The sequence below is a fragment of the Planococcus citri genome, chromosome 1 (assembly GCF_950023065.1).
Source record: "Planococcus citri chromosome 1, ihPlaCitr1.1, whole genome shotgun sequence".
Lineage (NCBI taxonomy): Eukaryota > Metazoa > Arthropoda > Insecta > Hemiptera > Pseudococcidae > Planococcus > Planococcus citri.
This window is the reverse complement of record NC_088677.1, coordinates 42,793,735-42,816,232: the sequence shown is the minus strand read 5'-3', so window position 1 is coordinate 42,816,232 and position 22,498 is coordinate 42,793,735. Positions and strand designations below refer to the sequence as shown.

At 35.0% G+C, this 22,498-nt stretch overlaps 2 protein-coding genes and 1 long non-coding RNA gene across 5 annotated transcripts in view; 1 reads left to right on the top strand and 2 right to left on the bottom strand.

Moving 5' to 3' along the window:
- Positions 1 to 700: 700 nt before the first annotated feature.
- Sap30 (SIN3-associated polypeptide 30) lies at positions 701 to 4,915 on the bottom strand. Of its 3 annotated transcripts, none has more exons than XM_065345043.1 (4): positions 4,761 to 4,915; positions 4,230 to 4,457; positions 3,852 to 4,067; positions 701 to 3,580 (listed from the first exon to the last, which is right to left on the bottom strand). In XM_065345043.1, exons 2-4 carry the CDS (start codon positions 4,398 to 4,400, stop codon positions 3,458 to 3,460), a joined length of 510 nt encoding a protein of 169 aa, XP_065201115.1. In that variant the 5' UTR covers positions 4,401 to 4,457; positions 4,761 to 4,915; the 3' UTR covers positions 701 to 3,457. The 3 variants fall into 3 exon arrangements, with proteins under 3 accessions (XP_065201115.1, XP_065201114.1, XP_065201116.1); XM_065345042.1 differs by having other exon boundaries at positions 4,230 to 4,424; XM_065345044.1 differs by lacking the exon at positions 4,761 to 4,915 and adding an exon at positions 4,516 to 4,681 and having other exon boundaries at positions 4,230 to 4,424.
- Positions 4,916 to 6,415: 1,500 nt separating this feature from the next.
- Positions 6,416 to 7,417, bottom strand: LOC135832061 (uncharacterized). The gene is made up of 2 exons (XR_010556269.1): positions 7,234 to 7,417; positions 6,416 to 7,031 (listed from the first exon to the last, which is right to left on the bottom strand). It is a non-coding gene; the product is annotated as an uncharacterized LOC135832061 (long non-coding RNA).
- Positions 7,418 to 9,906: 2,489 nt separating this feature from the next.
- Positions 9,907 to 22,498, top strand: part of LOC135832059 (high mobility group protein DSP1-like) — a 41,244-nt gene continuing 28,652 nt past the window's right edge. Inside the window, exon 1 of the mRNA XM_065345041.1 lies at positions 9,907 to 11,896. Coding sequence (XP_065201113.1) covers positions 11,339 to 11,896 — 558 coding nt within the window. The 5' untranslated portion in view covers positions 9,907 to 11,338. The remainder of the gene's footprint in view (positions 11,897 to 22,498) is intronic.

Here is a 22,498-nt window from a genome sequence, read left to right as displayed (position 1 = left end):
ACATATACATACATCCAAAATGAGTTGATTTTCCGAGACTGAAAAGAAAAATGAAAATTCAATAAAAATAAACGTAATAGAATAGCAGAACGTAGAACAATACACTAACAGGTAAGTTATGAATTTACTCCTGAAAGACCATCTGAAAAAAACAACAATTTTTTGAACGCGAGTTTGAATTTCAAAAATATATTATAAATTTTTTTTATGAAAGAAAAGAATGCTAAAAAAGCGAAAGAAATGTTAGTACTTGGAATCTCTAACACTAGACAAACATCAATCAACCATCCAGAATTCCAGATCCAGCACTTTTTTTGGTTACCTACCACAAAATCTTTTTTAAAGTCATTTTTTTTCTTGCCTGGACTCCGATTAAAATCGAAAAATGAAGATTACTCGATGTAAGGACCCATATTAATGTTTTGATTGTCACACCGAAATTTAAGACTCGAATGAAACGTTTTCATCAACAAAATACGATCATTACATATCAAAAAGTCGAATTCAATATTAAATGATTTATAATATTGGAATGATCTCAATGATTTCATATTTAGTTTTAATTTTGTGAAAGTTGTAACCAACGTCAGCTATTTTTTTTTCTCGTTACGAATCATATACCGTTGACAGTTCATTACTTACTCAGCTGTCATTCGAGTATTTTTCTTGTTCATGATCATGAAATAACAATCAAACACGCTAATATAACAATTCTTATTTATTGCAAACAAAGAAAAAAACGAATAAAAAAGCAAATCTTAAATACATTCATAAAATAAATTCCATCATTAATGCTATAATATTTGTTTTTTTACTTTGTAAGCTACATAATTGATATTCAAAATGAAATAAAATATTAAGACGGAAATGAATAAAACTACAAGCATTGCTTTCTCGAATAATCTGTATAATTTACATCATCATAATAATAATTTAATAATTTCTATTTGTTATCAAACGTAATATACATTCATTTTAACAAAGTATTAATTTTAAAAAAGGAGGGGCACCAAATTCACAATTGAATGCTTTCAATAATCCTATAATACGTTTGCCTAATGTTCACATTTTTCATGAATTTTCCGTAATAATACATACATACAATAGGCCTAACAAATGAAAGGATTTTTTTAACTTCTTCGAAGCCTTAATTAAAATAGTCATGCTTGATTCAGTAATCAAAATCAAAATTAGTTGTAATACCTGGCACCTGGCATAAATAAAAATACATATACAAATTACACTGAAGTATTCACGTTCTATCATGTAATGAGGAACCAGAATACAACATGATGTTTCATGTTGGAAACATTTGACCTTGTTTTCATCACAAAATACTCGTTTAAATCAAAAGCTGCACTCTAACCATTAGAATACGTTTAAATCAAAAGCTGCACTCTAACCATTAGAATACAATTTGAGAAGCGTTTTGACGCACAATGAAACAACTGAGTATAATGCACATTATTACTACATATGTTTCTCGATCAAAAATTGTTGGTAAAAAAGTTGAAGCACACAACGATACTGTAATACACAGACGTGCTATGTCCACGTTTTATGAAAAATGAGTTTTTGATATCGTTGGATTCGTTATCAAAAGCCCTACAACCTGCAAAAAAGCGCTTTGTCCAATATTGTTATCATCACCGAGTAAAAGTCTGTTCCGTTTTACCATTAATACAGGAGTAAAGCAAGGAGAAAAACTCGTAATAGCTGTCCTGTAAAATTTCAAAAACTGGACATAGCACGTCTGTGTATTACAGTATCGACAATACATAGCTACAGTTTGACAGGTTTCAACAAGTCCTTCACTGAAAAATGGGGCAAAAAATTGTTTTATAACAAAATACTTGAGGTATAGGTACAGATTGTCAGAACAAAAATATTATTAAAATGTCAAAGCAATCAAATTTTAAAAATATAAAAGAGGAATTCACTCAAATTGTAAGTAAATCAGCAAACCAAAAATAAATTACCGACGGTAAGTACATACCAAATAACAACTCTAAAAAATTTATTAATCTACTTTTTCCTGGTAACCAAATAGGATAGGTAATAAAATAAAAATTCAAGTATCTCGATTTTAATTTTTCATCGAAATGGTTGACTGTCAATCTTTTTCGTTGTTCTATTTCATTTTATGATATTTTTGTATTCGCGATCGAAACGCTCATTCTTTTACTCATCGTCAGGTAATAAGAAAATTAAAAGTTAAATTCCATCAATATTTTCAAATTTTCCGATCCTCTCCACGTGAAAAGTGCTTGGAATGGAACCTTACATAGCGCATAAATATGAGTACTAATCCAATACTGAATTATCAACTAAACGAATGATAACTGAGGATTTCACAATGTGTTCAAGCTAGTATGTAATTTCTTTTGCACCAAATCTTCATATGGTAAACAATACATTTTTCTCAAATACTCGACTCAAATAGTTTCTTCCATCACACGTGTAGAATGAAGTTAAATAGTAACATTTCAAATGAATACATAGGATTAACGCTGCCCAAATTCTATTTACGCTTTCAACAACGAATTTACCAAGCAAGAGTTGAAAAACGATACATTTCAACAATTATTACTTTATTACCCAAAGCTACTCGTATGTATGTACTAGTAACGAGTACAAATAAAAATATAGCTGAGCGTGACAAAATATGATAAATAGGTACTAAGTGTAGGTAGGTGGGTGGCAGAAGAATATTTTACGAAAATAGAAAAAAAACAATATTGGTCAAATTTAGCGATGTGAAAATCACGTAATGTATATATTATTACTTCAATTGACTTCGAACATTTCAACTGGTAATACTTGATTAATTCATTAGTTAACAAAAAAAGGGGGAAACGGTAGAAACGAATAATTGTGAAAAATGAAAGGATTTTCTGTTCACACAAAAGTCAATTAAGAATAAAAATATAATTAAATAAATAAATAAATAAATAAATAAATAAATTTGATTTAACTTCTGATATTGCACTTCACCAGAACTGATGCGAACCAAAAAAAAAAGTTTACGAAGAAATGGGAAATAGGTTACGTTTAAAACGATTTCCAATTAATTTAGGTATTGGATGACCTATAAAAATAGCGGATTACAAAGAACTTAAAAAGTACAGGAACGATCGTACAGTTGGTAAAATTCTGAAAAATCATTTCACAAATGATTTCATTTTTTGCGCATTTTCGGCATTTTTCATCTTTTTAGTCATTTATAGAATTTTTATTACCCTTGAAAACACTAAATGGTTCATTATGAGACAAAAATTATTAAAGTATCATTATTATAATTTGTAAATATGTAAATAGTTTTCAAAAAAAAAAAAAAAAAAAACACTTTCAGGTTGATCATCACATCTACGATCATGACGATAAATCTGATTTAAGAAAAGACTCATTTCTCAACATTATTTTTACAATAATTAATACTGTTGCAATTTTTACTGTTTTACGTATTATCGCTATTACTTTTATGATCTAATTTATTACTATTGGATTTCACCGTATAGATGAAAAATGATAAAGCTTCTTTTTCATTTACCGGTAAAGTTTTGAAATGCTTCAACAATGTCTGCAATATCGAAAAATTTGATTGTAATAGAAACGAAAGTACAAAGAAATTAGTACAGTTTTACACAAATTGAATTATGAACTACCCAAACGTCAAAAAAATTCATGATTCTTCAAGGAACATTGTTCATCCACAGTTGAATTTTTAAATACACTTTGGACAATATCACCAAAATTTCTCATTTCGGCGTTTGGGCAACTCTAACAAAACTACGAGTAAAACAATTTTTGGAATGAACAGATATAAATTCGTATAATGTATTGTTACTTACATCTGCAAGTTGGGCTTTATTTAGGCCTGGACGTGTAGCAACTTTATAATACTTTTTATATCTCCTCAAAGTGTTCACTTGCAACTGATAGAAATCAACCTCAGGAACGTCGGTGTCAGTTTCATTAGAATCATCTTCAGAATCTTTCCTTTTACGTTTAGAACGAGCGGACTGAATAACTCCTTTGTGATAGTCACAAATGTATACATGTCGAGCCTACAACACACACAACAATAATTTTGAAGCAAACAAAATAAAAATGGCGTTACATACAAGTATATTAAAGTAGGCCACAAAGTGTGAGTTAGGCATCAATATACTTAAATTTACTTGTAAATTTTCGACACCACTTCGCCTTGATATGGATAATGTACGTACCACTAAATCTAAATGTAGCTTCAATCGTCTTTGTGTGACTGTTTTCTGAATACGCTTACTATAAGAAGCATTGCCTGCTGGACGATGACATCGAAATCCGTCATCAACAAGACAGCAAACTTGATCAGGTGGCCCTCTTGAATCTTCTTCTCCAGCACTAAATCCGTTCATAATATTTGAATTAATGCTCAATTCCTAAAATAGGAAATGAGAACATGAGTTTAAAAACTACGCCGTCTTAGAGGTTGGCGCAGAATTTCTCTGATAAAATTGATAATACACATACACAAGCGAGCGTCGACGAGATAAGCAAAACGCACGAGTTTTTTTTAACAACAGAGAGCTTTTTAATGAAAAAAACGTGCGAGTGATAACACGAAATTGATTAAAATACTACGAAGAAACGTTTTAATTAACACACAACCTTTCAATAATATATTGTTCGTGCAAAATAAATTTCTCAGCATAGCAAGTACAGAATTAATTTAGTTCATTAGAAGTTTCTTATTAAATTAAAACTGATCAACTTACTTCATAACCTGATTGACGAAATGATTTCCAAATTCCACCGAAATATTTTTCAAATTTTGCACCATAATTTCAGGGAAAATTGCTTCATTAGATTGAAAATTATAAACAGAAAAAGTGTTATCACCAAACGTCAGTGTGGGTAGTTTATTTAGATTCAAATACTCGTGGAAAATAAAATAAAAAACTATAAAATTTGCTTTGCACAGGAGTAGGTATTCGCGTGCCACGTGAATCTAAGTAGGTCAAATTTGGAATGATGAACAATTTCTGGATCTGGTGGAGAAATAGAGAATCCATTCAAATTTGCAAAAAACGTTAAAAAAGAGAAATTCATTTCTGATTATCCAATTGAGAACGATTTTTTACCAGTATGCATAATCATGTTTTTGTTTCGATTTCGAACGCCTGTTCTACAATCTGCGCCCCATTTGAATCTCTACACTTCGCTACTTCAATGTTCATGAAAAAGGAATAATAATTTTTAAGAATGACAACACTGACAATTGTCAATATTTACAAATTACAATCGACAAAATCGGCCCATCAACAAATTTTCAAATAAAAAAGTCATGCTTTGAAAGAGTATAATAGCGTTGAATTCAAAATTTTCATAATAATCATTAATAAAAACACTTTTCTTTTTATCATAAAATCTCGTCTAGTGTTTCTCGATGATCATTTTCCCGCGTTGCATAACGGTCTTATCTGATTTTGTGATGTCATTTGAATAACGTGCTGTGATTGGTTCAGAATTTGCGGTCAATCCGAATTCCACCAATAAGGAGGCTAGGTTTTTACAATAGTGTTTCTACAGCATATACTAGCGTGGGTAAACGTTATAACATCTGTACATAGAAATAACGTAGTAAAGCATATAAGTGTTAGCTATATTGTGTGTTATAAGGTAAGTATATTCATATGTAATTACATATGTTGATATACTTTTCTTATGTTATAGTTTTACTCAGGTATTATAATTTATTTATTTTAAATAGTTTGGTTTACGTTGTAAAAAACTTTTGAAGGTTATTTACGTTGTTTATACAACAAAAACACGAAATGGCTGCCTACGATTATAATTATTATTGTGAAGATAGTTAGCCGCTTTGTTATTTTCCGGTGTTTTATAAGGTGTTTCACTCAGAATTACTCGTGAAAGAGAAAAATTATTGAAATTGATTTCGTCGTCTTAAATTTTGTTGCATTTTTTGGGGTATTCGCGCTATGTGAGTTACATTTCTTTGTTGAACCGCTATTACGAGGTAATAAATTTCACTTTATAACGACCATTTGTAAATACGTTATCGAAAATCCCGCCTATTTTTGTAGTAACGGAACATGACGTAACTTGCCGCGAGGGTGCCGATCTAACTTATTATTATTTTATTGAATTTTCAATGTGTTTTCGAATTATTACAAAATTATTTCGTTTTATTGGGGGTGAATTGATTTTTCGTACTTCGATCATAAAGTTTGGTAGAATTTCTAATGCAAACGTTCGAACTGGTTAAAAATTTACAATAGTGTTTTTATTAGGTAATGTGCTTATTTCATAGTGTTACCTATTTTGAAAAGCTTGAATTTTTAGAAATGAAATTGAATGAGTAATTTTACACTAGTATCGACATTGTTCACTAATATATTTTTTCATTTACAGCCACATCCACTGAAGCAATTCATTTGTTATTGAGCAGGACTCTTAATCTTCACTGGTGAGTTGATATTTTATTCATGATACCTAATGATTTTATTGATCTTGATTCGTAGAAGTATTGTTTTGTGATAGTTAATGATTTTAATTTTTGGGCGCACTGAAGTTGATCTGCACGTTATCTGTATTTGATAATGTGTTATAAAGTCAGTGCAATATAAATTGCCGCAAATACTTATTTGCTAAAAAATCGTACTATTCTTGAGGTTTTTCGATAATTTTGTGCGCATACAAGCTTTTGTTCTCAATTGCACCCTGTATGTATAATGAGCTGTAACCATTATTTCTGAAATGAGAAATGAAGAAGGAAGTGCATAGTGGATTGTTATTCTCCATTGATAGGGACTAGCAAATATTTGCGCTGCTTAGGCATGCTCTTAATGTTGGATTATTTACATTTTTCGAATTAGTGTATAACTGTTCACGTAACACGAATATTTTGCATCATTCAGATGATATATGGACTAGTTAGTATCATCGAATCTCTACGTAGGGTGATGAGTTACAAAATTTAATTAATTTGTATACCTACCATACTTACTTCGAATTCAGTATTGGAGCTTGCAAAATAGGTAATGCAACTGTACTCGTAGTAAAAAAGCCATAATGATTATTACAAACTATGATTAACTAAAATATCTTCCAATACCTAAATTACATTTTGACTAATTTTTTTCAATCAAGTGATGTGCAAATTTTTATGATTTTTGATACGTTAGAATACTGTTTTTGGTGTACAATTTTGATAGCATAGGTACTTACATATTATTACTGTAGTAATTGAATCAACATTGCGATTTAGCTCACACGTGGTGGTTCTGTATGCAATATGCATTGAATACCATAGTTTTAAATCAATGATAAGGAATTACGTTGTATTTCTGAAATGTAAAACATTTGTAAAATCGCTAAAATATTCATTACCTTTGCGCTTGGTGGTTTTCTACTAATGGACATACCTACCAACATATTTTATTGCGTTGAAAAATATTACAGAACGTGGCGAGTGTTGTATATGAAGTGTGTTGTGTTTCACTATCCGCTAGTTACTTTGCTAAGGCTTGGAAGAGAAAATTGTTTTGAATCAAGCCTCAAGGACTGCATTTGAATGATTCCCCTAAATAACTTCTTTCCCTCTCCTTGCAAATCATAGTTGGAAACCAGATGTGCCAAAGATACAGAAAAAAGCAAAACTAATATTTGATCATCGAGGTGTTCGGATTATGAATGTGAAATATCGATCGAAATTGTTTGGCGAGGACTGCCTTAGTGCCTAGGGTTGGGTGAAGCGGTTATTCTTGCCCAATTTTGTATCTTCTCCATCGTAGTCAATATGTTGGACATACCTTCGTTTCAACATTTGATTCATTTTTTTTAGCGTTGAAGAAAAATAAAATTGCTAAACAGTGTCTTGAATCGAGATCCTACATAAAATTGAATTTCAGTGATAGGCTACTCAAGTCCCTACGTAAACAATTTGATACTTTCAATTCCACCGAAATTCAACCAAATAATGTTCACTTCGAAAAACGCGTGTGTTTATCCTGTAATACCATACCTATCGAAAGTTGAACCATCAGAATACATTTTTTAAAAAGAGGAAATCTTTGATTGAAGTTGTTGTAAAAATTAAGTATGAAATTAAGATACTGAAGAAGAAAAGCCTCAGCATACAAAATCGCACTTTAGTTCGTAAGTGAAACACCCCGATTTTATTGAAGATAAAAGGGTTATGAAGAGCTGTAAAAGGGGTTGTTTTTAAGCAGCAGTTAACCGTCGGAAGGGCGAAGAAAGCGTTTGTTAGGACGCCATTGTTTTAACGTAATTTGTTCTGCACGAATTTTTCTCGTAGGATAAAATTTATTAATTTCTTTTTTCGATTTTCTGGTTTTTCAACATTTAATAATTTGTGTCATCTCATTTTTGATAATTTTTCATTTTTCAGCGTAAACGTGCGCATTACATATTCAATTCCATCTCTAGAAGTATTTTTTTTTTTTTTAGTGGATAGGTTTTAATGATTATTGTGTGCTGTATTTCGTCGCTATAATTATTATACAGCTTTAACTTCGTTTATAATGAAAGAAAACTTGTACCAATAGTATGGCAATGCGGTAAACACAAAATGTGCCAAGTGTGCATTATTGTTCGATCAATTCGTCTAATCGCAATCAGTGTTGCACAATATCTAAAAAAAATATATATATATATATATCAATATATGTGGAACTACATAGTTCAAATTTAAGTATTACATTCAAAATTTTTATTTAAGTACCTTCAAAAAAAAATCAGCAGAAGCAATCCCGTATTTCAAATTAAAAAAAAAAACTCGCTTTAGTTTGATTGTTTTCAGAACGCTTTGTGGTAGGAGGGGAGCTATCATTTTACTTTTATTCGCCTAACAAATCATATCACCTTGTATTTAGATTTTTTTGGAGAGAGAGCGCGGAAATACCGCGACGTTTTCATCAGATCGGAATCGATGAATCGACACCTACTTATGTGAAAGCCTACAACCAACGTGATAGGTCTACCTATATTGTAGTTTTTACATACAAGGATGCGACGATACCCGATATATGATACCGGGTGCCCAGGAAAAAGGGATTTTGATTTTATTCAAAAGAAAAGGAGAGACAATTCCAGTCTTGAAAAGTTGAGTTGAATCATCATTGGAAAAATAGGCGTTTGAGTGTTTGTTTCAATGAAATAGGTAGGTAAGAGAGAAACGTTTACTTTGTAGTTGTACATATTGAAAAAATAATTCAAGAGCACATTTTTTTCGATTTTGAGTTTTGACTGAAGGAGTGAAGGGGTTCCCCCCCATTTTGGCTCATTAAAACATATCAAAACCCCGCAAACCCCCCTTATTCTTGGACACCCTTGTTATGCATCGATAAACGTTATATCGGATAAACTTGGTATCGATACGTATTGATCCAAACTTGATATCGTGCTTACCTACTAAGTTTTTAATCACTGATACAATTTTGCATTCATTGTATTATTGACGTCACATTCGAATGCCATGGTTCACACTGTTCGTGCATTGCTATTTTTTCAACACGGTTTTGCCCTGAAAAGTCGCGCTTTTTGCAACTCTACTGCATTATTTTTTCGTTGCGTAAACGTGTTTGCTGTGAAGCTGAATGCTGAAATCTGAATGCTGATTTCTAAAAACTTAAAAGACGAATAGGAAGAAGTCGCAGTCGAAACGTGAACGAATTCGGTAGAATGAAAACCGGCTGATGAAAAGTTGGGAGCACGAGAAGGAAAAATCGGTTGTGGAATAGTAAAAAGAAGTAGAAGAAGGATAGGAATAGGAGTGAGGGTGACGTGGTAATTTTCGTTATTGTAGGCTGTTTAGCTATTCGCGTCTCTTCTTTTCCAGCGTTCGCTGTTCTCAGGTTCGCTTCAGTTTCGTGTTTTTCTATCTTCGTTATACTCTCGTTTCGTTCGGACGTTGTTGTAGTTTACAATTATGACCATTGGAGCGCTGCGATCGTTTTCTGTTTGAGCCGTTGTGTGTGAGTGAGTTGCATTACTAGGTACAGGTGTGTGTGCGCTGTGTTGTTCGAGCCATTCTTTCTTTGTTTTCCTGCTTGCGTTTTTATGTGCGCGCCATATATTATTATCGGTTTATTGTTATTATAATGGCGGGATGAAACGTCTTCGCTTAATAGTTTTTTGTAAACGAGTTCTTTGTACTGGTTAATGATCGAAAATTCGTATTTTTTTTCCAGTTTTGTTATTTTTCTACATGTTTTTTGCTCGTGGTTTCGATGTGCGTATATCATTCTATTAGTTTAGTTGCGAATGGTTTTCTATATGCGTCTCGGATCATTTTCCTTGTTAAAGCTTGAATATTTTTAACTCTGCGCGTTATCGCGTGTTTAGTTTTTCGGTATCGAGTTGATTACTGCGCGATAGACATTTTTCTTACATACAATGATGAAAACGTTCGAAAGGTGAGAACGAAAGGAAGATTTCAGGAGTTTGGTGACCGGAAAGTACGGTAAAAGTTTTATTCATTGCGCGATTTTAACGAGATAAACACGAGAAAAAAAGTACATAACTAAGAAGAACAGAAACAGAAAAAAAGAGAAGAATAAGATTTGCTTTGGATAGCGTTACCGAAGGGTGTACCATCGAGTAGCACATGTTCAGTACTTCTGGTGCGCGAGGAACTCATTTTGGTCGCTGTGTGTTGGCTTCGTCTGTTCCACCATTTCCACACGAATCGCATCTCCTCTACCTCCTCCAGTTCAGTGGTCGCTGATATTCGCCGTAGTCTTTATCCAGCGTGTTCGTTTTCTTTCTTCGTTGGTTGTTTTTAAATGTCGCCGAGCGCGGAGATCCGCTTCGTTACAACAGAAAGAGAAGCATAGATAAAGAGGGAGTCGCCGGCAGATACCGTGGCAACGCTGTGGTGTGCTTGTGTTTGTGCGTTCCGTATTATTTCGTTCGCGTTTCGTGGTATTATAATACACGACAGTGTTAGTATTATATTATAGTTTTATATATATGTGTGTGCGCGTGTGTGCATTGTAGGTATATATCTGTGAGTGTACAATATATACGTTCGTGTACCCTCCGCCCATTTTTGGTGATAGAAAAAACACCCCTTGAATCTTGTTTTTCGCGGGCGCTTCTAGACGGTGCGTGGTTTAGCAGCGCAACTTCCCTTTGCCGCGGTGGCCTTCTCGATCGCGGGCCGAGGTTCGTTTTGCCGCGCAGCACACAGTTTATATAGGAAGAATATTGCATCGCCGGCCCGTATTTTTTTCCTCCGCACACATATTCCGTAATAACAGAATAGTGAATATACAGCAAACCCGGCGAGAGCCGCGTTCACAAGCACGATATGTCCGAGCACCAACGCGGTGCTTGGGGGCCGCGGGACGATAATTCTTCAGTCGCAGCCGCGGCGGCAGCCGCGTCTTCAGTTTGGTGGCCATCGGCCGTCGATCAACAATCACAGCATCAGCAATTGCTGACGCATCAACAGCAGCAGCAGATAGCGGCCGCCGTTCAACAGCAACATGAAGCGGCCGTTCGAAGCTCGGCGGCAGCCGTCGCCGCCCAACAGTTCTTAACGTACAAAATGGCCAACAATAATTTTCAAAATATCTCAACAGCGTCGACTAATACCATAAATTCGTCACCAAATACCATTAATGCCGGCGGCGGAGGTATGAGGTACGATTACGGAGGCGGTGGTGGCGGTGGCGGCGGCGGAGGAGGAGGCGGCGGTGGCGGCAGACCCGGCGACGCCGCATTGGCCGCCAATCAAGCCGCTCAAGCAGCCGCAGCAGCCGCGCAATGGTGGTCGTATCCGGCTACGGTGGCGGCCGCTGGTCTTCAAAATAACGCGAATCTACAAAATCATCTACAAAATGCGAACGCCGTTAATTCGCTTTTGGTACGTAAAATTTTCCGTATTACTCGTTCCGTCTTTCGTATGTATCGTTTAGTTAGGGGGAGCGTATCTTCCAGCTCCAGCTTCATCGATCCATTTCCCATGTAATACGTGGAAAGCTTACTTACTTATGTTCAAGGTATACTTGAGTGAATACCTACTAAAGATACCTAGAAATACCCGCAGATGCGGTACAACTCGAGTATAACGGAATTTCGGCAGAATTTGTGGAAAATTGTCCTTCGTACGTCGATGGAACATTAGACATTACCCGAGTGGAGTACCTTCCTACGTTAAAACGTGTATATTTTATGTTTTGTTGTGATCGCGTTAGTTTCATGCAGTCTTTGTTCATGTAGTTTGGAAACCCCTAATATGATGCGAGATTCCTCTTTTGTTTTAGATTTCTATGCTCAACACCTGTTGTCTTGTTTCGTTGGAGAAGCGTTTGTAAGAATTCATTTTCGTACCTCATTTCATGCGCGTCGTCGTTTTTTTTTTCATCAATTTTTCTCTCTTCGTTGTTTACTTACGTGAATAAGAGTACATATTATTTTACCAATTCGTTTGCCGTGTTTGATGATTATGATGTAGATTTTTCATATCGTTCTTATCTTGGTTTACAAATTAATTAACCAAAACACCAAAGGTCGATGTTTTAAAACGTGCCATTGATTGTCTTATTCTATCATGATTAAGAGAGTAAATTGAACAGGTTTTCGATAGAATAACATGGTTTTATCATGACAGTCTCAGTTCCATTATTCTTGATTCTGAAATTGTCCTAGCCTTCCGATAGCCATAAGCCAATTCGTCTTCAAATGAAAATACAAGGAGTTTTTTCGAATAACTGATTTACGCTTATGCGATGACAAAATTTTTCGATCATGAATTTTTTCAAATGACAAAAGCAGAACCTCGTAATATTCATTCACACGATTTTCATTGGTTCTATGTAGAAGGAAACGACGACGCGACGTAAATGAACAAATAATGGGATTTGGATATTAGAACGCGTATTACCAAAATCATTCTTTTTTTGTAAACTTGATGCGTGAATGATTGAATGTAAGTTTCGTACAAACGTGTAGTGTGGCTTATCTATCTAACCAGTTGAATGTTGCATGTACACTGTACAGTTACTCAAGTGCGAGGTAATAGTGAAATGATCGTGCGAAGTATTTTTGGGAGTGTGAGGATGAGGAATGAGATCAGCAAGACAGATAGAAAATGTTTGTATTGTAATGATATACTTAGTATCAGATCAGTCGAATATGCACAGTGATGCAACGATACGTTAATTCCCCTTTATAAAACGAGTAGAACAAAAATGTATGTGGTACCTACGAAATGCAAAAAATTTTAATTAAATATTTTGTATACGCGGAAATTAATTTAAGCAAAAGCTTGTTCACGGGTTGTGCGTTTGGATTATTATTGCGTTGTTTGCACTTTTCATGCAAATACGTACAACGAAGACGACGACCAAGCCATGTTGCTAGATACGAAGCTTGGGAATTTCATTAAAATAAAGATATTACTCGCGAAGCATCGTGTATTTTTTGAAAAGATTATAAACAAAGACTGCGTTTAAAAGATGAAGTGAAATTTATTCCGAGTCGTTTGTTCAGCGTGTAAGGGCTGAGGATGTTAGCTGTGAATGGAGAAAAGTGATTTTAATATTTTTCGACGTAGATAAGTGTTACGTTGTTCTGAAAAAAAAAAAAGAAAAAGAAAGAAATAGGTACCTGAATGATGAATTTTTGGAACTAGAAAACGTGCAATTTTATATCTCGGGAGCTTAGAAGTTGTGAGCTTTCTCATCTCAACTTGGTGTATAGGATGAGAAGTGTCAGGTTCAAGTGTACGGAGACTCTCAGCCCAAAATCGGTTAGTTATATGTATATTTTAATTCGACTATTTTAGGATTGAGCACTTCTAATGGAAAATCACAATATTTGAGTCATCATTGAATTCAAGGGCATTAGAACATGATGAATTTGACGAGAAGAATCTGTATTTTGTATGGGAGTAGGTGAATATAAAGCGGTCGCTGTCGAGATGGCAACGTTGTCATTGCTTTAGAAACTTGAAACCGGCAAGAAAATTGATGAGTTCCTTCCGAAATTGAAATTGCCCCATCAATTTCACCTGATCAGATTTTACTGTATTTTTCAAATAATTGTTGCTGAAAAGATTGACAATCGGCAAAATGAAAAGATGCTGCGGCGAGAATTTTGATTTTCGTGTCGAGGAAGATGGGGAGAGGGAGTAATGGGTCCCAAAAATCCCTTTATGGTTAAAAGAAAGTATATGTACCGGTCTTTTACATACTAGTTGGGGTTTTTTCATGTTCCTTATTGGCCTAGGTGATCATATTTTAGATAATCAAAATAATCTATAAATGTCTGCATCTATCCATTACCTTCGGAAAACATTTTCTTGATTTATCGATTTCGAACTCTTTAACAATGCCATTATCATGACTTTTATCAGTTTTTGATTCTGGTTCTGTACGAGGAAATTATGCTGGTTTATGTTCACTGTTACACTGTGTTATTATGTGGTGTTATATCGAGCGTGAGATAATATGCTGTAAAAAGTCGATAATTTTTCCGTAGGTACCAAATTTCATTTAACGTGAGAAAATGATAAGAAATCAACTTGAAAACGAGGTATTCGAAAGTAGGTACTAGGTACATCTACATATGTATGTTTTATTATCGTTGTAATCAGTTTGATTTGTCGAGGAATAAAGAACAGAGTGGTTGGACTAGCTAGAGACAGACGATATGAACTCGTGTGATTAGATGGCAAGTGCCTGCTCATATTTTTCGAAAAAATATTTTCATTTTCACTGCATTTTGATGTTGCTAGGTTCGAATGAAGTACTTGAATGAACGTGTTGATCGTGTATTCGATAGCGTAATGGTGCAGTTCAGAGGTATGATTTGGTGTAAGTTTGAATTTGAAATCGTGATTGGATACTTATTACACATTCTCCAGAATGAAGGAGCAATATTTTTAGCATAGAAATGGTGGGGGGGGGGGAGATAGAAGTCTTCGGCGTACATACTACTACGTATGTATACGGGAGCGTGACGAGTACAAGGACATAATCGTACTCGACTGGAACTAAAGATCAAGGTGCGGGTTTTGTCTTTCGATCAGTGCTTCTCAGTATTTTCGTTCGTTGTGGTTTCGATAAGAGAATTGAACGTCGGTACAAATTCCATGCCTCGGTAGCTGTAGCATAACGACGCTATTGTGAACCGTTTGCTGCTACATTCGTATCATCAATGCGACGGGTTATTCGTTCCAAATACCGTTGTATTAACCCTTAGTTAGCACCCATGGGTAAATTTCACTCACAAAATCAGAATTCTTTTTCAATATGGAATAACGACCTCGTCCCATTTGCTATGAACGATATTTCTTTCTCTAAGTCTTGCGCACAAAATGAATCGATTTGAATTCCGCGAATCACTTTCCATTTGGTTACACCAAAACTCATTTTAGGTACTCCAGTTTTTCGACGATCCTTTTGAAAGCGATTTTTCTTTAACGTAAGGTGCCTTCTATTTTCAAGATAGGCAATTTTGTTAGCGAACATCTTTTTTTTGTTTACTTCAGGTTGTTCTATACGAATCCGGGCTTTAAAAAATTTTTTCGAAACAGCTGTCCCTTAAAATGTCAATTATGCAATCACCTTCATTTCCAATCGTTCCCAAAAGTATTTTTTTCAAGTTTTTCACCTAATTGCGTACATATAAAAATGATGTAGACCGATTAGCTAGCTGTAGGATTGAAAAAACTATGATTGTCATCGAAGGGTTAAAATATCTGAAATTTGTGCTTTCAAAATAGTTTACCTACCCGTTTTGGGAAGGCTGTGAGTGGATTTGCAGGGATTCTAGATTTGAAAAACGATCTCAAGTTCCGAATGACAAGGAAAAATTGTGCAATTCCAAAGTCGTGGTAAATTTACTTGAAAATGAATTTTGGCTTCGAATTAGGACGTGTACAAATTTAAAAATGAAGGTTTGCTTGCGATTAAACCATAACTTGGATTCCATGTAATCGACAAACTGCGCGATGTCGTTAATTATGAGGATGGTTTTATAACGATAAGGACCATATGCTAACGAAGAGTTTGGGAATGATGAGAAGAAATGAAAACGAGCAAGAGGCGCAGGGCAGCTGGAAGGGAAAAATACATACACATGCGCGCAACATCGTGTGTTAATCGCATACGATCTTAATTGACGAATAAACAGCACCATTAACCGGTTTGTTTCTTCTGAATAATACGGCTTTCGGTTAAGTGTACACGATGCGAACGACGCTCTGTCTCTCTGTTGAACTTGAACTCCACCAGAAGTCCAGCAATGTGCAGAGATGGTGAAAAAATTTAGAGAGAACGCGAGTCGATTTTTTTCGATCTTGGCGGGAGAAATGCAAAATGGCACAGTTTCTGAAAAATTAGGCAATAAACATACGCAAGTAGACATCGGAATAGTTATTTAATGGAAAATTATTGCTCGATTTAGTTTTAGTTGTACTTTTATATATTTTCTTCTCCCTCCCCCCCCCCTCCACCATTATTTTCAACTGACAGGTGGATTGTTTTCGAATTCAAACTGTGGGTTTTCATTTATGCAGCACTGGGTGTTGGATGTGAATAACTGAATGTGTAGTGGAAGAATTGTAGCAGGTGGAGAGGGTTGGATCGTCGAGACGAATGTGTCCGGTGTTAGCCATGATAGTCTTTGAAAGAGCTTTCAGGGGAATACGTCGTAACTGTTCGTACCAGCGATAAGATGGTTCAATGGTGAATGGAGTATAGAGATACCAAATTTTAATTCGAAGAAAATCCCCCCAAAAAAACACAGGAGATACAGCTGGATACCTGTTTGCTCGATATTCAGCTCTGAACACTAACAGTCGAAAAATGACAATTGAAAAGCAGGAGATGTGGTTTGAAAATGAATCGATGCATGAATCTGGCGTAGGTGATGATAAGATGTTCCTTGGGGATGATGATGCGAATTTTGTGATTTGCAATTATTGTTTGAAAATCTACTCCGGCGACGAAATGCCGATTTGGAAAAAAAATGAGTTCGCGGTTTTTTCTTCTTGGAATTCGAATAGTCGGCTTCTCGGAATTCTTAAAGTCGAGGTTACTGTTGTGTAATTTACGTAAGAACGATGAAAAAAGCAAATGATTTTCGTTTTTGATTTTCCGTTACTCTAGAATGTATCTTACTTGCTCTTGAAACGATTAAATGTCGCTTGAAAAATATTATAAAATGTGTATACGGTTACCTTCGGCAACTGCTGCAGCATGAGAAAGAAACATGTTTTTTTTACGAGTTGTATAAAAATGGAGAATCGTATGCCATATACGTTGTTGGATTGTGATGGAAATAGCGCGCATTCTTAATTGTGAAAGATTTCAAGTACCTATACTTTTTACTATCGGTCATTAATCGTCGTGGTCGTAAGTTGGTCTAAATTATCAGGCTAGAAGGTGAATTTTATTATTTTTTTTTTTTTGTTGGATTAAAATTGCTACAGAGAGACCCTTTTACTTTTGAAATGATCGCGTAACCTACGTAGAAATGCCGGTGCCTGTAGAGTTTTTCTTATTATCGTCTCCCCAGTCTCCAACAACTCTTAGTTCAAATTTGACCGCAGTTAGCGGTTTTTTCCTTTCCTAGCTACATTCTGTACGTAATAATGTAAGTGGTAATGACTGCGACGACGATGATTAATCTACGTTATTGAGCACCTTTTGCTTTGAGATGGCTGTAAGGTAACAACTAACGCAATGAACGCCGATAGGTACTCTCGTAAGATGACCAGTTGGTCTTGAACGTGGTCGTGCAACGAGGAAGTATTATCGAAGTGAGTGAAGAATGGGCACTATGTTCCGTATGGATGAAATATAATTCTAATCGCGAATATGTTACGAAACAGTATGACGTCTCGAGGAAAAAAATAACAGAAAATTGATATACGGAGCGAACTTTCCTTCGGATTTTGAATTTTTTATGCGTCGTGTATTTCTAACTGGATTATGTATTCAACTGTTTCGATACGACGATGTATCGTTATGGTGTAATATTTATGTATCTACCTGGATTGGGTAATAAATGATCAATGTGAATCGATCAATATACATACGTGGAAATAGTGTTCTGAGGAATTGTGTGAATGCTGTTAGCGGATTTTGATATGTGAGGATTCTGGTAGTTTTTAAACATTGTACTCGTATGACAGGTACATCTCCAAAATGATCAGTACCCTGCGCCCAAAAATTTCTACACTGAGCTTTGGTTTTCCGTTGAAGAGAATTTTTCGATTGGTTTCGTAAAATCTATGATGTGACGAAATTCATGTCAGACTTGAAGAAATTCAAAATTTATTGCTGGTCTCAGAAAAAATTTTATCAAAAGAAATCAAAATTTTATTTTTATATTTATTTCAACGTCTGTTCCTTGAAAACTTGAAAAATTTAATGCGAGATTCGAGTTTTCTACCTATTACACGTTGGTCTAGTGGTGTCATCTTGATCGAGGTGCTATTTTATAAAAAGTTGTCATCGTGAAAAAATGTCGTTATTCGAGATTTCTTCTACTCCCTGATTTTCTTCTAGGTTGATGATGATATTGTATTACGGGATTAGCCGATAAATTTGTCCTTACGATAACGATTTTATCGTTCAAATATGGACTTGTTGTGTAGGTATCTTCTTGTATTATTAATTTCGCCGATAAAATTGATATCGTGTATCAATTTGTACACACGAGCAGTCTGGCACGTTAATTGAAGGGTAATTTAAATTGAAGTCCGTGTATACTCGAACGTCTATGATGGTAAACAATGGCTTGCAGATATTTGTTACATTGTTGACTATTTCATCTAGAGTCGATTTTTTTCTCATTTGTCGGTTCGCAAAAAATTGTGTGCTGAATTTAAAAATGGAAAGGATTCGCCCATTCGCTTTGATTTTTATTATTACCAGGGTTTCCACTTTTCTTCTTGAAAAATCTTGTTATTTCATCAGCTGATAATTTTTCAAATTTTTGAAAATGATATTCACAGATTTATTGTAGATACATTGACCTGTTCAAAATTGAAAACGGTTCTGTGTTCCAGAAAATTTCACAATTTGTTTTTTTTTTTGCTTTGGCACCCTTTTTTACAACGTGGAGAAAATCTACGAGGTACATTTCGAGATTTCCTTTGTCTTCATCTCTGATATTTTTTCATATTTTCGAACTCATAAAATTAAGCCGGATAATATTCGAGAGGGTGCGAAACAAATTCAAATTTTTCGTTTTGCATTCGATGTGTTTGCGTAGTAGATGACGCGTTAAGTCTATGGAATTCGTCATTTTTAATGTAACTATCGCGATTTATCGTATGGTAGCTGTTTATTTTCTAACATCTGCTCGTCATCGAGTTTTTTTCTTTTTAGTCATCAGACGATTGTGCGTTATCGCACGAATATTTTCCTTTCGATCGATTCTCAAAATTCTAACAATTGGCTGAGAAAATGTTAGGTAAAGGTTATTATTTTGTCTAACTTACTGGTTACAGCCAAGTGCCTACTACAAAATCGTCGGCAGAATGATAGCTAATTTTTTCATTCGCGCGAATCCCACAAACACCTTCTCATAGTCCAATCTGGTCTGCTTTTGATAATGAAAAAATATTATCGATGACGACGAATAATCGAATAAGCGCCCTGTTTTGCCCTCTTAACGAATTCCCCATACGCTAGTTCATTCAGTTATTTGATTATCTTGCGTTTCACGAAGACGAAGACCTTTTTGGTACACTGGATTTTTCAAATAATTCCCATCTCGCTTATTCATTTTCTGGTTGTGTTTCTTTTGTGGCAGAAGATCACGAGTGTAGATTTTGACTAAAATCTTACAAATCTGTAGTTTGCAAAATACGCGATGAAATACCTAGTATTTGTATTTTGTACATGTATTTAAAACTTCCATAAACGAACGAACTGGCGAACGTCGTAATATCAGCGCTCATTAGCTCTCTTTTTACTGGATAAAATAAATGTATATTTATTCGACTACGATGTCGACGACGATGATACGAAAAGGGTATTAAATTGTATTAAATTTGTTAACTACTTGAGCGTATCGAGATTGCGAAAAATGAGCGGAGTGTATACGATTTTGTGGAAAATAAGCTTCTTATTTTTCAATATCAGCGTTTTCTTTTTTGTCTTCTATATCCGAATACAAAACTCGATGGTGTAACGGCCAGTTGAAAATCTGGGAAATTGCGGTATCCGAAACAAGTGCTTTGTAAATCCGACGATCGTATGTGGGGGCGGTGGAGGAGGCGGCGGCTAGTTTTCTCTCGTGTAAACGAGTATTTTCAAATCTTACCTTTTGTTTTGATATCGCGGAAACATTTTCAGTGAAATTTAACGCTCGAAAAAAAGCGATGGTCGAATGGTCGAGATGAAAATGATCGCATAAGTGCGAGGGAAGCGAGTAGAGATTATCGCGAATTTAGCTAATTATTTTCGAAGGGAATTGCCCGGCACGATTAATGTAATGGAAACCAGGTGGCTTAGGACCACACGAAGAAGATGATGAAGGTGTTACGCTGTAGCAAATCAAATATACATAAACGAGATAATTGAAATAGGTGGCGTTCAATTCCTACTCGAACGAAATAACCGGCGTGGTATTCAACGGAGGCAGTTTAAAAATTATGTAAATTTATTAGTTCGTCGAATAAGGTTCGCGTATTGAATTTTAAACGGAATACCGCCAAGCCTGGCTGCAGCTTCTCTATACTCCTCCACCTCCTCTTGCTCCTGCTCCTCTTGGCTATACCGCTGCTCATCAACTTTCCATATTTTTGTTATTTGTTGTACAAGAAGTTATGTGTGTATGATGTGTATGATGCATGTGGATGACCTTGCTAGGCATGTCTTTTCACCGATGTATTCTTCCAACGTTATTGCTTGCTAATGGTTTTTTTTCCACTGTTAGGTTTTCCTATTCTGTGTATTGGCCGCTCCATGATGATACACCCATTTCTATCTAGGTGAAAATAATGTGTTGTATTTTTTTATTTTTTGCCCAATGAAAATAATAACGATAATAATATTTTGTCGAACGGTATTTTTTCTCGCCGGTCTCTCATGTTAGCCGTGTAAATAAATTTGTGTTTATTTCGTACGTCGGCGGAGAAGAATTAATTTAAGAGAAATATCTTAAGCCAATAGCTCCGGCAGAAGGAAGCGCAAAATCTAATATAAGTGATAAAAGACGTTCGAGTGAAGATTCCCTGCTCGTATATCACGCGACGTTTCTTTCTCTTTTTTTTTCTTCGAGCTTTTTTTCCACCCAAAAACAGCTATTTCGTTGGTGTGTTTTCTTTCATCTAATTTCTCGAGAAAGAAAAACTTGAATGGAGTAATTTTTCCTGCTGCTGGTGCTGCCTTCCCAGGTCGACGCCACCTTCTTCGTTAAATATGCAGCTTTTTTTCACTGTAAAGATTTTTATTTAAAAGTTGGAAAAAGTTTCTTTATATTATTTCTTTTTTATTCTTTCGTTTTCTTTTTCTGTTTTACCTAAGCGAAAAGCGTCCGAGAAATTGATGTAATAATATTTCGATTCGGTGTTTTTTACCATTTTCATCCTGTTTCTTCAACTCAAGTACGGACTGGGGGTTTAATTAACAAACGATTTTCTCGCAATTAAACGTTTTCTTTTCTATTTGCGAATATTTTTTGAAATTCTTTGAAGCAGGGAGTAGCGAATAATGTATAGGATTCTTGTACTTCAGCGTTCGCTATACGATTTTAAAGTTTGTATTGCCCGATTTGCGACTCGATCGTAATAATGTAGAATTTGAGCATAATGCGGATTAGTTATAACTTGTAAGTGCGTACAATAACACATAGGTATGATTATTATTTGTGTATGTATGTGAATATTGTGATCGTATGTGGAAAAAGGTATGGGATTATGTATGAGTATTCGATGTGCATGGTGCAAGTAAAACGTGTATGATAATTTCTCACTGCGGTGTTATTTGGCGGGCTTTTTTCACCGGATAGGTTTTTGTGTTGTAACTAGTTTATTCCTTAGCCAGGCCAGGTGTTTTTTCCGTTACTATGTTCTCTATAGATACGATGGTGTAGGTATGTGTGTGTGGTGTACCTTACCTACGTATCGTTTATATACCACATATCATAGGCATACCTCTACACATATGCGCCATTATAAAATGGGATGGCGGACTGCGGAGTTTACATTTTAATGTAGAGAAGCGTGCGCACCTATAGCATTATTGGTTTATCGATGAGTAAATACGAGATATTCGACGATGAACATTTTTGAAAAAAATATCGTTACAGGTTTCAATAAATACGCTGCGAGTATAGTAAATTATAAATATACGGGTGTAATAACAATAGGTACTGTAAATGGTATTGGCCATCGAGTAAAATATATTTACCTATAACTTATTATTACCTGCCTAATCGTTAAGGGGAAAAATGGAAGTTCTATATTATCGTGAAAGATAAAGATTAGCGGAGATCTCGATGA

Excerpts from the sequence above, each read along its gene's own strand:
- Sap30 (XM_065345043.1), bottom strand. The coding sequence starts at position 4,400 with ATGAACGGATTTAGTGCTGGAGAAGAAGATTCAAGAGGGCCACCTGAT. Across the intron at positions 4,068-4,229 it reads AGCTACATTTAGATTTAGTG|GCTCGACATGTATACATTTG; the intron begins GTACGTACATTA and ends TGTGTGTTGTAG. Across the intron at positions 3,581-3,851 it reads ATAAAGCCCAACTTGCAGAT|ACATTGTTGAAGCATTTCAA; the intron begins GTAAGTAACAAT and ends TCGATATTGCAG.